This window comes from Stegodyphus dumicola, chromosome 2 (genome assembly GCF_044657685.1).
Source record: "Stegodyphus dumicola isolate Sdum_Otavi_A_Nest chromosome 2, ASM4465768v1".
Lineage (NCBI taxonomy): Eukaryota > Metazoa > Arthropoda > Arachnida > Araneae > Eresidae > Stegodyphus > Stegodyphus dumicola.
The window spans coordinates 151,953,716-151,969,152 of record NC_140769.1 but is presented as its reverse complement, the minus strand read 5'-3'; the positions used below and the strand labels follow the sequence as shown (position 1 = coordinate 151,969,152).

Genomic DNA, 15,437 nt, shown 5'->3' with positions numbered 1-15,437 from the left:
GTCATTAACTGGGAATCGTATTTAACTGCTGCTAGAGAAGCATTACTCAAACTCTACTTCAGATATTTTTCTTCTTTTTCCTCCCTCTCCCTGCTTCCTCCATGGGATTCATCCCAGCGCCGGATTTAGCATTTTTCCTAGGCGGGGCAAAAACTTAAAAATGCCGCCCTTACCCATCTTCCTCTAAGTTTCTGTAACAAATTTTAGTTTTTTAAATAAACATAGAAATAGGTAGTTTTCGAGGTAAAATGTAAAATCGATTTTATAGTAAGAAATTCTTTATTTGCCATTTTTGTTCTAAAAGAAATATACATAATAAATGGTTTAATTTCTTTACTTATAGCAAAGCATAAGAGAGCTACCTGCCTAAGAGGGGTGAGGTCTTTCTTAGAGTAATTGGCTCATATGCAAGTTACGCATGAGCGAAACGGCAGAAACACCCATGCAGCCAGCTAATTCGCTTGATTCTAATCCCCTACCGAACTACAAGTGTTCAGACTTTACATCTCAGCCGCTACTGGCCGTTACATAATTAAAAACCCGTGCAAACCCTCTTAATTCAGTTACTTCTCCGGTGCACTGAAATAATCAAATTTACATTTTCCCTGAAATGAGGATTTTTTTCAATATTTGCAACAATACCTACTCATACTAATAAATGATGCTAATAGAAAACGATTCAGAACTAAATACTAAATACAGCACAGCACAAAAATGGGAATCTGACATAAATAAATAATAAAAAAAAATATTTAAACAAATGTAAGCAAATTACAAACAGTGATTTGTAATTTGCCTGATAGATTAGAAATCACTAATACAGTGGATTGAATAATTTTTTTACCAATTTCTCGATACTAACAGTAACTTTAACCTAGCACGTTAAATATTCATTTCACAATAACTCCTTCATGTAGCCTACTCAAGAACTCTACTACCGTCGTCACAAAGCCCAGTAACATAATAAATATTTACATATTCACGCAAAAGACTATTTTTGTACTGAATAATCAAAATTACATTTTCTCTGAAATACGCAATTTTGCAATATTTGCAACAATAACTAGCCACATCTTGGAGGTAAGAAAGAAAGGAAGGGCCAACCCCGCACTGCGAGTGAAGCTCTGCTCCGAGGGTTTCGACCTCCAGATTGAGTGTTTTTTGTTTACATTTAGAACCTCCATTGACAGCGCAGTGATAGTATTTTGACACACGACACTTCCATACAAATTGGAAAACACGACACTCCCTCATAAAAGAAACATTCATTGTGTGATGAACAATAGCAATTTGTATAGTTATGCTTATGCAAAATGTTGTGTTTAAAGAAGATATTGTAAAAGGCATCCTGAAAATCATATGTGTAGATCTGTTGCAAGAGATAAAAGCTCTAGCCTTTTTATGTCGACAAATAACATCGGGGCTTGTTCTTTAAAATCGGCAAGTTCCTTAGAGAACTCAAAATGCGTTTAGAGATCTCGCTCATATTTTCGTGCAAGATCTGCTCCATTCTTTTGCAGTTCTTCCATTGACATATTCAATATTTCACGACCATTGAGAAATGGAAATTTGAATTTAGTGTAATAGCCCTGTTTACCTTCGTTTTAATTTCTGATAAGATTCGATTAAATGCAATTTGCCTTGCATTAGAAAGTAGCTGAACACGATGAAATGTTCGTGATCCGTCCTCGCACAATTCATCAAATTCCTTTTTGCGTTTTAGAAGTCGTTTATTTGTCAGAACAGGTTCAACGTCAATTTTTTTCGGCTGCTATTTTAAATTCTTTTATCCAATATTCCATAGGAATTTCTCTCATTTTTTGCAAAGTTTTGGTCAGCCCTTCCATTAATGCGACGGAACGCGCAAGAATAACATATTCCATTTGAATTTCAGAATTTATTCGATTGATTTCTCGAAGAATATTAGCCCAAATTTTCAGGCTGATAATAAATTCAAAATTTTTTACAACATGTAGCAGATGTCCTGCGTCGTACTTTGATAGATAGTTAATTTTAAAATAGTAATATAGTACGTTAAAAACTAATTAATTTCTTTCAAGGATTTTACTACTTCTGGTACATTCGTTCGAAGGGCTTTCAAAGCATCATATTTTGCCAACCATCTCGTCTGGCTGCTTCCTTTTGAGTTGGTTTTTGTACATGTTTTCGTAATATCCCATCGAATAGTGAATCCCACAAAAAAGCTAAATATATTCTGGATAATTCCAAAGAGGTTAACTGCTTCGGTGCAAGACGAGGCAGAATGCACACAGACAAGATTCAAAGAGTGAGCCAAACATCGCGCATATTCGGGCAGCTTATTGATTTCTATAATCCTGGCTTGTACTCCAGGATTACTCCAAGGTCTAGTATGTCCGGTAAGTACCGGCAGTACACAATGCTGATGTAACGGGAGTGACATGTTACTGGTAAATCTCACAGGGTGTACAAAAATTGCATTTTTAGTTTTAGAATAGAATACATAAGCCAAGAACTTTTAAGACTTTTATTCATTATTTGCTAATGTTCTGTGCCACAATGAAGACATCAAATGTCTTCCATCACGTTCAGTGTACCTAAGGTCTGCGTTTTCTGGATATTTTTTGGCTAATAATACAGCTTGACTGCTAAGAAAAATTGTTGCTGATCGTTCATTTTTTCTGTGATTGGCCAACTACCTCGGTCCGACAAATCAAAACATCTTTCCGCTGCCCACACTCACCTAAATGAGAAAATACATTGTATTCTAATTTCATGTCCTCTAGATGTTCGTTTGGGGTCTATGAAGAAAGTTGTTCTCTCATTTGCTGAAATGGAGTCTGTTTGAGGATGATAGATGAAGATTCTTCATTTTGGTCATGCAAATTACAAGAAATATCAATATCGTTTAGAGTCTCTGCACCATCGGAAGTTGCGGCAGGGTCTGACGGTTCGTCTTTTCCGTGAAACCATTTTTCATTTTAGCTGCAATTAGTTTTTCTCCGTTCGGTCTTATCTTTTGCTCTGGTTCTATATTCTGCTCCTGAGAATTTTTTCCTATACACCCTCTCATGATTTCTTGCACCCTAAATAATATACAGCATAACTTGCCTTTATAAGAAAAGCTAAAAATTGACGTAATTAAATTCAACAGTATTAAGGCCATGTCGCAGACGCACGCGCTAACTAAATGGTTGCATCTCGCTAAATATAGTGAGGAATACTAGAAGCAGGCATATTAAAAGAAAATGAGACAACAAAAAACCCTCCAGATTAAAAAAAACTTTAAAAAGTATAAAAATAATAAGTCCGTTTTTAAAACCTAGGTTGCTGACTGGCTGCAAAAAATCAAAATACCTTACTTCATTTCTGATTTTCGACGTACATTAATTTGAATAATTTCAATGGTCTAAGGTTAATTTGTATTGGGTGTTAGGAAAGAGTAGCAATTTACAATGCTTCTACATTTATTTCCCAAGGGTCGTTGGTATAAAAACGAGGCGCCTCTGTGCAATCGTTCTGTTTTTCATTTGAATATTCCCGCCAGGAGAGAGCACAACAGAGGGACTCTAGGCAAAGAAGTTGAGTGACGCCTGGAGTCCCTCTATTGTCCTCTCCCTGATCTGATCTTTAGAGTCGCGTTCGGCTGTACTTAGCTTACTTTTAAAACTATTTGTTCCATTAAAAGGTTTCGACTAATTAATTAAATATTCTTAAAAGAGGTTTTTAAATCTGGCTTTAAAACTACTAATGTTGCATCAAAATTTGACATCATTCCAAATACAATTCAGCATCACTCTTGAATTTGCCGCCCTCAGAAGTTGCCGCCGGGGACACAGACCCCCGGCTTGCCCCCCCCCCTCAGATCCGGGACTGATTCATCCAGGAACCTTTCAACACCATGCCCATTGTGGATTTCCTTCAGGTTTACAGGGAAGTACTGCGAATGCTGTAGAACCCCTGTATAACTACCTCTGTATCAACGTATCATTACTCAAACGAAGTCCCACAAGTGCGCAAGGTCAAGTACTTAGTGGTGATCTTGAACAACAGACTGAAATGGTCTGATCATATTGCTAATATAAAAAGAGAAGTTTTCGGAGTAGTCAATAGCCTTATACCACTGCTAGGAAAATAATTTAGACTTGAGAAAGAAAAGGCTTTTATATATTATGGTTATTAGGCCCCTTATCACCTACGCCTCAGCTGCCTGGAATACGGCCTCAGAGTGAGATATTATGAAGCTCCAAGTGGTGCAAAATAAAATTTTGAGAGTTATGACCAACGCACACTACTACACTGGTCTGCAAAAATTAAGGACGAAGTCGAAAAATTAGCATATCAGCTGGACGAAGAGGCAGAGCGGACAGAAAGACCAATCAGGAGATTAAGTAAGGTGATGTACGGTAGCACATGCGCAGATATGCAGGTAGACGTAATGGGGGAGTCTCTGAGTAGTATAAAGCATGTTGTCGGTGTAAGATCAGTATTTCTGGCAAAGAGATTGCACGATGTATAGCAGTTAAAATCACACCGAGTTGCTGCCTCAGCGAGAAATGGCGAATAATCAATCTGTTAGACGACATCTGGATGCTTTTACCCGAGGTCGAATCATTGGGAAGTTGGAGGAAGGCCGCAGTGTGACAAGTGTGGCTGCAGAGTTAGGAATTGCTGACAGCATCGTTTCACAACTTTGGAGACAATTTCAAACTACAGGAACAGCTATCCGGGGTTTAGTAGTGGTCTTCCACGAGGAACCACACCCGCTGATGACCGGTATATTGCCTTACAAACCAGAAGAAACAGGCGGCAGACAGCGGGAGAAATCGCTAGACACACGACACAGGCGACTGGACGACCCATATCGCGTTTTACCGTAGCCAAAAGACTGCACGGTGGTGGTCTGTTTGCACGACGCTCTGTACGGTGTGTACCTCTAACGCCTGCCCATCGGAGAAGCGTTCTCTGTGGTGCCGGGAACACCGGAATTGGAGAGACAATGAATGGGGACGAATACTCTTTACAGATGAGAGCAGATTCAGTCTGAGTAGCGATTCTCATCGCATACTCATCTGGAGAGAGCGGGGAAGCCGCAATCATCCCTCGAACATCATTGAAAGGGACAGGTATGGAGGTGGCGGTGTTCTCGTTTCGGGAGGCATCATGCTTGGTAGTCGTACAGACCTTCACATCTTCGATGCAGGTTCAGTCAACGGGAACCGTTATTGTAACGAGATTCTTCTTCCATATGTGCGTCTTTTTAGAGGCGCTATGGGTCCGCAGTTCCTTTTCATGGACGACAATGCACCATGTCATCGCACAGTAGCTGCCGAACAGCTCTTAGAGAGTGAGGATATTGAACGTGTGGATTGGCCGGCACGATCTCCGTATCTCAATCCCATCGAGCATGTATGGGATTTTCTAGGCAGACGCTTGGCAGCTCGTACCTTACCACCAGTAACGATTCCGGAGCTTCGATTGGCGCTGCAAGATGCGCAGCAATGCCTCAACAACTCATTGACACCCTCATTCTCAGCATGGGCAGACGCTGTGAAACCTGCCTAGCAGTCAGGGGAGATCATATCCCCTATTAAAGACCGGATGTTTCTTGCTGGACACCCATCAGAGGGATGTTTCGGCCTTCAGCCGCATTGCGCTCCATGCTACGTTTTCAATAAAGCTTCTTTTTATCCCTCTGATTTCTCTTTTAGTAAGTGTTGCTTACATTACTCATGTCCTTACGTATTGGGGATCTTACGGTATTTAATGTGTTGATTTGGAAAGCTTTTGTACAAAGTTATATTGTAAAAATCGTCTCGTCCTTAATTTTTGCACACCAGTGTATGTTAGTAATGCGACTTTGCACAGTGATCTCAAGCTGGATTTAATTGACAATTATATAACGAAGCTAAACAGGAATTTCTTCCATAAGGCCACAATTTGTGAGCATATGAGCAAGTTGCATATTTTCACGTATAAAGTGTTACAGGAGGATCGTGACCTAAGACCATTTGCAGCCCACCTGACTAGGGATTCAAACTTTCCAACTTAGTTTGGCATTTATTTGTATATAATCACTAATATTTCCTATGTTTTATTGTATTTGTAGCTAGTATTTTGTATCTTTTCTCATTTTAGAATACATGTATCATTTTTAGTACTTCTCCATATCTTCCCACACTCGCCTTCGTCACTCAGGGTTGGGACTTTTAGCTCTAAAGCTATTTCGCTACCTGCGATGCTCGTTTCAATCTGCGACGCTCAATCTCGACTTTTTGCTCGTCTTGTGGTAAAAGTGATGGCCTGCTGATCTAAGCGAATTTGATAGGGGGCAGATTGTGATGACTCCAAGACTCGGAACTGGTATCTCCGAAACTGCACGGCTGGTAGATTGTTCATGATCTGCCATTGTTAGTATGTATGCAAAATGGATAAATGACGGTGAAGCCAACAGTAGACGCCAAGGTTTTGGACATCCACGTATCAGCAGTGAAAAAGGACGTTACAGACTGACCTGCTTGGTACAGCAAAATCGGCCTCAGATAGTGGCTCAGGTGACAGCCCAATACAATGCAGAGCCAAGTGCAAGAACACACAGTTCAGCGGACACTGCTGGATATGGGACATTGCAGCAGACGTTCCACTCTTGACTCATTGTCAACTATGCCTACAGTGGGTCCGGGAACATGGAGACTGGACCATGGATAAATGGAAGGCAGTTACCTGGTCGGGTGAACCACCATTTCTCATTCATCACGTCGATTGTCGTGTCAAGGTATGCCGTTTTCTAGGCGAACAGTTGTTCCCCCCATACAGAAAGTCATAAACAGGCTGCTGTTGGTTACCACCAAAGCATAATACCTTATGCTGTCTTCCGAACTGAAAGTCTGTCTTCCGAACTGAAAGTGTAATGTTCCAGTAGGGCAACGCCCCATGTCACAAGGCTAGAATTGTGTATTGAAGGGGTTCTAGGAGCACAAGGATGAATTCCAATTAATATCCTTCTCTTACTCGCCGGATCTTACCCCAATAGAGCATATTTTGGATGTCATAGAGCGGCAGTTCAGGACTCAAAAACCATCATGTCGGAATATCTTTACGTGACCACTGCTTAAATATTTGGTACAACCTGTCGCCAGTTATCTAACAAGAACTTGTGGCATCTAAACAAAGATTTGCAGCTGTTTTGCAGGCGAGAGGTCGCACAACGCATTATTTATTAGGTGGTCATAATGTTTCGGCTGTTCACTGTGTACTGTGCATTTTAGTAGGGGAACATGCTTTTAAACAGAAATTATTTTCTAGTGGATAATGAATTAACTTCCCTTAATGGAAGGAACTCTCTTAATGGAATTAATGGAAGGAAATGACACAAAATGAAAGACCTTTTTTAATTGTGGGCAATTTTTTGATGAATTAAAAATTTTATTTTTATGATGATTATTGTTTTCAAACTTTAGTACAGAAAAGTACAGAAGTGTCTACAGCAAAGCATTTGCTCAGGTAAAAAAAAAAAAAAAAAAAAAAAAAAAAAAAAATGAATTTTTGAATGGTATGAAATTAAAATATAATAGATTAATATGAAAGTGATAAAAAATATTTAAAGGATGTAACATTGAGATTTGACTCAGATGTTAAAATCTGTTGGTGCAGTTCTGTAAAAGTGCCTGTCACGTCAAAATAAATAAATTCTTAAGCTTACCATGTTATGCAATTATGTATTTTTAGAAGTAATAGTTTGAAGTTTTAGAATTTTCTCCTCATTTCTATTTTGTTGTAGGTTGAAAATAGTGTTGACAAAATGTCGAAAGCTCTCAATGATAGAAGGAATGAAGAACTTAAAGCTAAGAAGCTTAGTTATGCTTGTGCCAGAGAAAATGAAAGAATGCAAGAGCAGGCTCTTGACTGCAAAGCCACCAAAGGAAAGCTTCTCACAGAGAAAGATATTCACAAAGTATGACAGATTTAAACAACTTTATTAGCTTTATATTTTGCTAATTAGTTGCTAACAGTGCACAAATGTTGCTCGGTTGAACTTGCATTTTTTTAAAAATTTTCATGTCATTTTCCTGTTAATACTTGTTATAAGTGCTGAAGCAACAATTCATGTTTTTTTAAAGCATGTACAATACTATATATTAATGAAAGGACTTGATAAATTGTTATTTCTTTTTTCCAGATAGCCAAGCATCTGTATTTTTTAATTATTGCATGTATAATTAAAGGGTTTCTTCTTGTATAATTATAAAATTTCAAATCTTTATTATCTCAGTCAGTTAATGTAATTTTTTATTCTGTTGTAAAATGTTCTTAAATTGAATAAGTATTTACTTGAGCAGTTTTCATTCATATTAGCCTTTGTCAAGAATTATTCATTTGTCTGTGTATTGTTACAGTTGTTTGATAAATCTTCATTCACAACATACATTTTCTTCTTTCATTCTCAGCTTGAAGCTAAGAAGAGAAAAGCAGAAGAGCTTCTAACGCGGGCTGATATAGATTACTATAATGCATGTAAAAAAGCAGAACGAACAAGGCAAGATTGGGAAAGTGCTATTTATAGGGCGAACACAGCTTTTCATCACTTAGAAGAAGAAAGACTGAATAGTATGCATGATTTTGTGCAAAAATATGCAAATCATTACAGTCTTATGGGACCTTCCCTCATACAGGTTTGTGCAAACTTTTCAAATATTACTATGTTTCTATTTGTTAGGAGTTGCCATGATTTCATTTCTCATAACAATCAGTATATGATAGTAGTTTGTTTTCTGGTTAGTCATATCAAACACACATTATCAGTTCACATGACATGAATGTGATCAATAACCGCAAAATGCTTGAAATTTACTTTGTTTGGGAGAGAACATATATTTATTTAACTCAAATTGTATCTACTGATAAAGTATTTTTGCTTGAACAGCTGCTACCAAGGTGTTAAAATGCAGTTGAATATATAGGTTCAGTTTTGATGTCACATACTGTACTATATTGCACCACATGGCATGCTTGATGAAGAATTCGGTAAAAATATATTTCAGGGTGCCCTTGGCGAAAATTGGCGATTTTTTGGCGACATTCCTTTTTACATCCAATGCAATAAAATATAATTCAAACAAAAGGTAAAAGTTTACAATTGGGTGCCCCTTGTTTTTTTTGGCGATTCTTTTTTGACACCAGCAAGGCACAATTTCAAGATGATCATTACAGTAAACAGAATAACAAGTCAAAGAATTGCACAAACTCGGTGTCCATGTATCGATCTGTGTCCATCGATCTGTTTTCACTTAAAAAAATCGGGATAATGATGTCGTCATATAAGATTAAAACAAAGTTACTCATTGCCAAAATTGATCAATATTTGTCGCTAGTCAAAGGGGCATCCAATTATACACTGGAGACAAGCAAAAAATATATAATCTCAATAAACTGCATTTTAAATCAAACAATAAAATAACATAAAAAAGGAAATACATGTTATCTCATCTATGCACTACAAAAAGGAAATATCGACTTACCTTATTTAAAATTTCTGTGTCCTCAGTCTGTGGCACACAAAATTCCTTAACAGCATCCAAAAACTTTCTAAAATTATCTGAACTAGAATATGCATACTGCCGTCACCACATAAATAAAAAATTAAGAGTAAAATATAACCTCTATAGTGCCTGTACTGTCGGTGGCATTTCTTCTGAAAATCCCGGAGGTTGATATACATAGTTTTTTTTCTTGTAGTTTCTTTGATTTGTTAACATTATCTTTTATGATAATCTCTATAGTAAATCATACTGTTATTTTTATAGCTTTCTGAAAGTTTAAAGTCAACTATAAGTTTAGTAGATGTAGCTGCAGATGTTCAGAAACTTATAGAAACTAAAGGAACAGGACCAAATGTGCCAGAACAATTTTTACCTGACTTTTATGTAAGTAAATTTTTTAATAAAAATATTTACTTTTGCAGAAAGTATAATATTCCTTAATATTCTGTTTCATTTCTTCTTAAAGAGTAGTAAAATATCCTCTCCCCCTAAAAAAAAAAAATCATGTAAAATATACAAGATAAATCACAAAAATTTCACTTTTCAATTAATTGCAGGAATTAAATGGTAAACATTCAGAAATTAATCAATAATTATGATATTAAAATTATTGCAACATTTTATTACAAAAGCCTTTTATATTTTGCTAGTGGCTGTTTTTAAACTTTTAAGTTTGGATTTATGATAGGCTTAAGTATATATATTTCTTTTGTGGAATGAATTATATATATATGGGTTCTTTAGTTTCAAAATCACAATTCATATTCAAACAAAACACATTTAATAAAACATTAATACATGTATAATATAGTTCATCTATTAATACAGCATCTATATCATCCTACATCTATAAAACAACATCTTACATCTCCTCTCATAAAACAAAGTGGCGAGAGTTCTACCAATTTCACTTGTGCAGTCAACAGCTAAAATTTAGACAGCATGCGAGGAAAAATATTAAGCTATGGATTTAAAATCCCACATTCAGCCTTCCTGCTATGCGTCGACCTCGATGACATTATTCTACTCTTGACATCATAAATCATTGGTCATCTTACATCATCGTTGTCTTCAGTAAAAGAACTATCATCAAGAATAAGCCAAAACCTGAAAAGAAATATGAAGGGAGAGGGGAAGATTGTGTGTGCTGAGGAAAATATTGAAAGGAAACATCTTAATTGTCCTTCATCTTTGCAACTATAACATCGTCAACAGTCCCTTCTATTTTTCAGAAATCTTGATCTAAAACGAAAAATATCTTCAATCTTTAACGTTTTTGGACACGTTCATTTCATCTTAACATTAACTGAAATAAAAGTCATTATTAGATGTGAAAATCACAGTTCGGTTATCAGTTGTATCACTTCAGATTAAAACGTCATAGTCAGTATTATTTTATACATCTTCTGCTTGAGTCCATGGTTTAATGTATTCAGCGCATGCAGTTGTTTTAATTTGTCCTTCATGATCTTCTTCTTTTACAGCATCATAGGAGTCATTATTCTTTATTTTGACAATCTTAGACGAGCCTAAATACTTTGATTTTATCTTAAGGTTTGGTCCAAATTGCATTCTTTTGATAGCTACTAAATCATTAATTTTATAACATTTTGGAGAAGGTTTTCGAAGGTTATATGTTTTATGTGTTCTCCTATTTCATTCCTCTACCTTAAATATTTGTTTCTTTCTATCTTTTCGAAGTTCTTCTCGGTAAGTTTCAAAACTATTTTGAATTTTTGCATCAGTTGTTTCTTTGATGTTTTCTTTTCCACAAGTACAATCAGTATCTGCTTGAAAATTAGAAGCATTCTGTTTGCTTACTCCAGATATTAAATTAACAGCTGATATTGCTTTAGGAAATCTTCTTTTGGGGACAGAAGGTTCTTCAAGGAAAGATTTACGTCTTTTATATAACCTTGTCTTAGATTTAATTGATTTGTAACTTGAAGTCACACTAGATGGTATTGGAACAGCAGCAGCATCCCACAGGTTTCCATAATGTTCCCAATCATCAGCATTAAGAATTTTTCGCAACTGACGAAATTTTTCATCAGTGATACATATTTTTCTTTTCAATTCTGCTTGTTTCACAAATAATCTCTTCTCCATAATTTTTCTCGTGTGATCCTTTTCAAAAGGTAGCTTTTCTTGCATTTTCAGTTTAACATGTTGAACTTCTTTTTCTTTCTCAGACAGGATTTTATCTTTGGTGATCATCTGAAACTTTGCAGCTTCTACTTATTCTTGGAATCTAATAGATGTTTCTGCAACATTTCTGCAGTCTGTTCTGATAGAGAAAGTTTTCTTTCCAATGACCTAACTTATTGTTCAGGAGCATCCAAATCCATTTGTAAAATAGATTTTTCTTGTTTTAATTGTTCTTTACCTATAATTGGTAAACATCTGGGTCTCAAAGAAATAGGTTGGTCATCTTTTAAAATACTACGCATTTCAATGTTAGTAGTAGATTTTTCTTTGGCGTCTTTTCCTTTAAGATATTCAGATGTACCAGTATCCAATTCTTTAGCTTGAAGTTTCTCTTGCTGTTTACTCTTTCTTACTATCGATATTTCTGTTTCACCAGCATTATATTCAACTAGTTTCTCAGATTGTAAATTCTTTCTTTTTCTAGAACTTTTTGGTCCTGAAGTGAGTTTTTTGGAATCATTAATTTTTCTATTACTCTCTTTGATTTCCTGAACTTTCATAGGTGGATTTTTTCTTCTTCCTTTAGGAATGGAATTCTTCTCTTCCTCTACATTTTGCAATTTTCCTTTTCTATGTTTAACATCACATTTTTCTTCCTGAGACTCCTCTTCCTTTAATTCAACAGCATCTGTTTCCTGTATAGGGTTATCAGTTCTATTAGAAATATGACTTTCAATTAAATGTTTTAATTCAGAGCTATGTGCTTTATTAATATCCGAACAATTATCTAACTCATCTTCTTGATCTACATTTACATTCATTACATTCGATTCAGTTTCATCTTCTGCTGCTTTCATAGATATACCGCTCTTGTTTATAATAATTTCCATTTGAGAAAGCAAATCATTGCCAATAACAGCATTTTCTTTCATTGTTCCTTGAGGCACAACATAAAAATTTGATTTAATTTCACAATCATCAATTCGTATGGAACTTTTAAAATAACCAATAGGTTTTATTTTATTGTTACCAAAGCCTACTAGAATCAAATCGGAAGAAATAATATTAGGTGAACCAATTACTTTATAAATGTTTTCCGATACTATATTTATATCACTTCCTGTATCAATGAGAGCTTCTCCTTCTACATTATCTACCGATATAATTTTATGCATATCATTTAACTGTTTCTTTACAAATATATGATTCACTCTGGCAAGGTGTTTTATATTCGTCTTATTTTTTGTACATTCTGCGGCTACGTGTCCAAATAAATTACAACGAAAGCATTTTTTTCCCTTCAGCTTATATTTGCAAAAATTCTCCGCTTGCAGTCCCGGATCTAAGAGGAGGGCAAGCCGGGGTCTGTGCCCCAGGTGGCAAATACAAGAGTGACGCTGAATTGTATTTGGAATGATGTCAAATTTTGATGCAACATTAGTAGTGTTAAAGCCAGATTTAAAAACCTCTTTTAAGAATATTTAATTAATTAGTCGAAACATTTTAATGGAGCAAATAGTTTTAAAAGTAAGCTAAGTACAGCCGAACACGACTCTAAAGATCAGATCAGGGAGAGGACAATAGAGGGACTCCAGGCGTCACTGAAAAAGTGAAAGGACCCTGTCGCTCTGCCAACCCAACATGTAATTTTATTACAAAGGTGCTCCCTAGACGCCTTGGTCTTTGTTACTTACAGGGGTAAGTGACACATAGAGAAAGAATCTATATATCTTTTCCTTCAACTTCTTTGCCTAGAGGCCCTCTGTTGTGCTCTCTCCTGGTGGGAATATTCAAATGAAAAACAGAACGATTGCATAGAGGCGCCTCGTTTTTATACCAACACGTCTTGCGAAATAAATGTAGAAGCATTGTAAATTGTAACTCTTTCCTAACACCCAATACAAATTAACCTTAGACCATTGAAATTATTCAAATTAATGTACGTCGAAAATCAGAAATGAAGTAAGGTATTTTGATTTTTTGCAGCCAGTCAGCAACCTAGGTTTTAAAAACGGATTTATTATTTTTATACTTTTTAAAGTTTTTTTTAATCTGGAGGGTTTTTTGTTGTCTCATTTTCTTTTAATATGCCTGCTTCTAGTATTCCTCACTATATTTAGCGAGATGCAACCATTTAGTTAGCGCGTGCGTCTGCGACATGGCCTTAATACTGTTGAATTTAATTACGTCAATTTTTAGCTTTTCTTATAAAGGCAAGTTATGCTGTATATTATTTAGGGTGCAAGAAATCATGAGAGGGTGTAGGAAAAAATTCTCAGGAGCAGAATATAGAACCAGAGCAAAAGATAAGACCGAACGGAGAAAAACTAATTGCAGCTAAAATGAAAAATGGTTTCACGGAAAAGACGAACCGTCAGACCCTGCCGCAACTTTCGATGGTGCAGAGACTCTAAACGATATTGATATTTCTTGTAATTTGCATGACCAAAATGAAGAATCTTCATCTATCATCCTCAAACAGACTCCATTTCAGCAAATGAGAGAACAACTTTCTTCATAGACCCCAAACGAACATCTAGAGGACATGAAATTAGAATACAATGTATTTTCTCATTTAGGTGAGTGTGGGCAGCGGAAAGATGTTTTGATTTGTCGGACCGAGGTAATTGGCCAATCACAGAAAAAATGAACGATCAGCAACAATTTTTCTTAGCAGTCAAGCTGTATTATTAGCCAAAAAATATCCAGAAAACGCAGACCTTAGGTACACTGAACGTGATGGAAGACATTTGATGTCTTCATTGTGGCACAGAACATTAGCAAATAATGAATAAAAGTCTTAAAAGTTCTTGGCTTATGTATTCTATTCTAAAACTAAAAATGCAATTTTTGTACACCCTGTGAGATTTACCAGTAACATGTCACTCCCGTTACATCAGCATTGTGTACTGCCGGTACTTACCGGACATACTAGACCTTGGAGTAATCCTGGAGTACAAGCCAGGATTATAGAAATCAATAAGCTGCCCGAATATGCGCGATGTTTGGCTCACTCTTTAAATCTTGTCTGTGTGCATTCTGCCTCGTCTTGCACCGAAGCAGTTAACCTCTTTGGAATTATCCAGAATATATTTAGCTTTTTTGTGGGATTCACTATTCGATGGGATATTACGAAAACATGTACAAAAACCAACTCAAAAGGAAGCAGCCAGACGAGATGGTTGGCAAAATATGATGCTTTGAAAGCCCTTCGAACGAATGTACCAGAAGTAGTAAAATCCTTGAAAGAAATTAATTAGTTTTTAACGTACTATATTACTATTTTAAAATTAACTATCTATCAAAGTACGATGCAGGACATCTGCTACATGTTGTAAAAAATTTTGAATTTATTATCAGCCTGAAAATTTGGGCTAATTTTCTTCGAGAAATCAATCGAATAAATTCTGAAATTCAAATGGAAGATGTTATTCTTGCGCGTTCCGTCGCATTAATGGAAGGGCTGACCAAAACTTTGCAAAAAATGAGAGAAATTCCTATGGAATATTGGATAAAAGAATTTAAAGCAGCAGCCGAAAAAAATTGACGTTGAACTTGTTCTGACAAATAAATGACTTCTAAAACGCAAAAAGAAATTTGATGAATTGTGCGAGGACGAATCACGAACATTTCATCGTGTTCAGCTACTTTCTAATGCAAGGCAAATTGCATTTAATCGAATCTTATCAGAAATTAAAACGAAGGTAAACAGGGCTATTACACTAAATTCAAATTTCCATTTCTCAATGGTCGTGAAATATTGAATATGTC

General features: G+C 35.9%; 1 protein-coding gene across 2 annotated transcripts in view; it reads left to right on the top strand.

The window, feature by feature from the left end:
• Positions 1 to 15,437, top strand: part of Nost (Nostrin) — a 203,996-nt gene that overhangs the window by 168,367 nt on the left and 20,192 nt on the right. For both annotated transcript variants that reach the window (XM_085811282.1, XM_085811281.1), the window contains exons 6-8: positions 7,760 to 7,933; positions 8,427 to 8,651; positions 9,783 to 9,902. In XM_085811282.1, the coding sequence (XP_085667408.1) occupies positions 7,760 to 7,933; positions 8,427 to 8,651; positions 9,783 to 9,902 (519 nt within the window). The remainder of the gene's footprint in view (positions 1 to 7,759; positions 7,934 to 8,426; positions 8,652 to 9,782; positions 9,903 to 15,437) is intronic.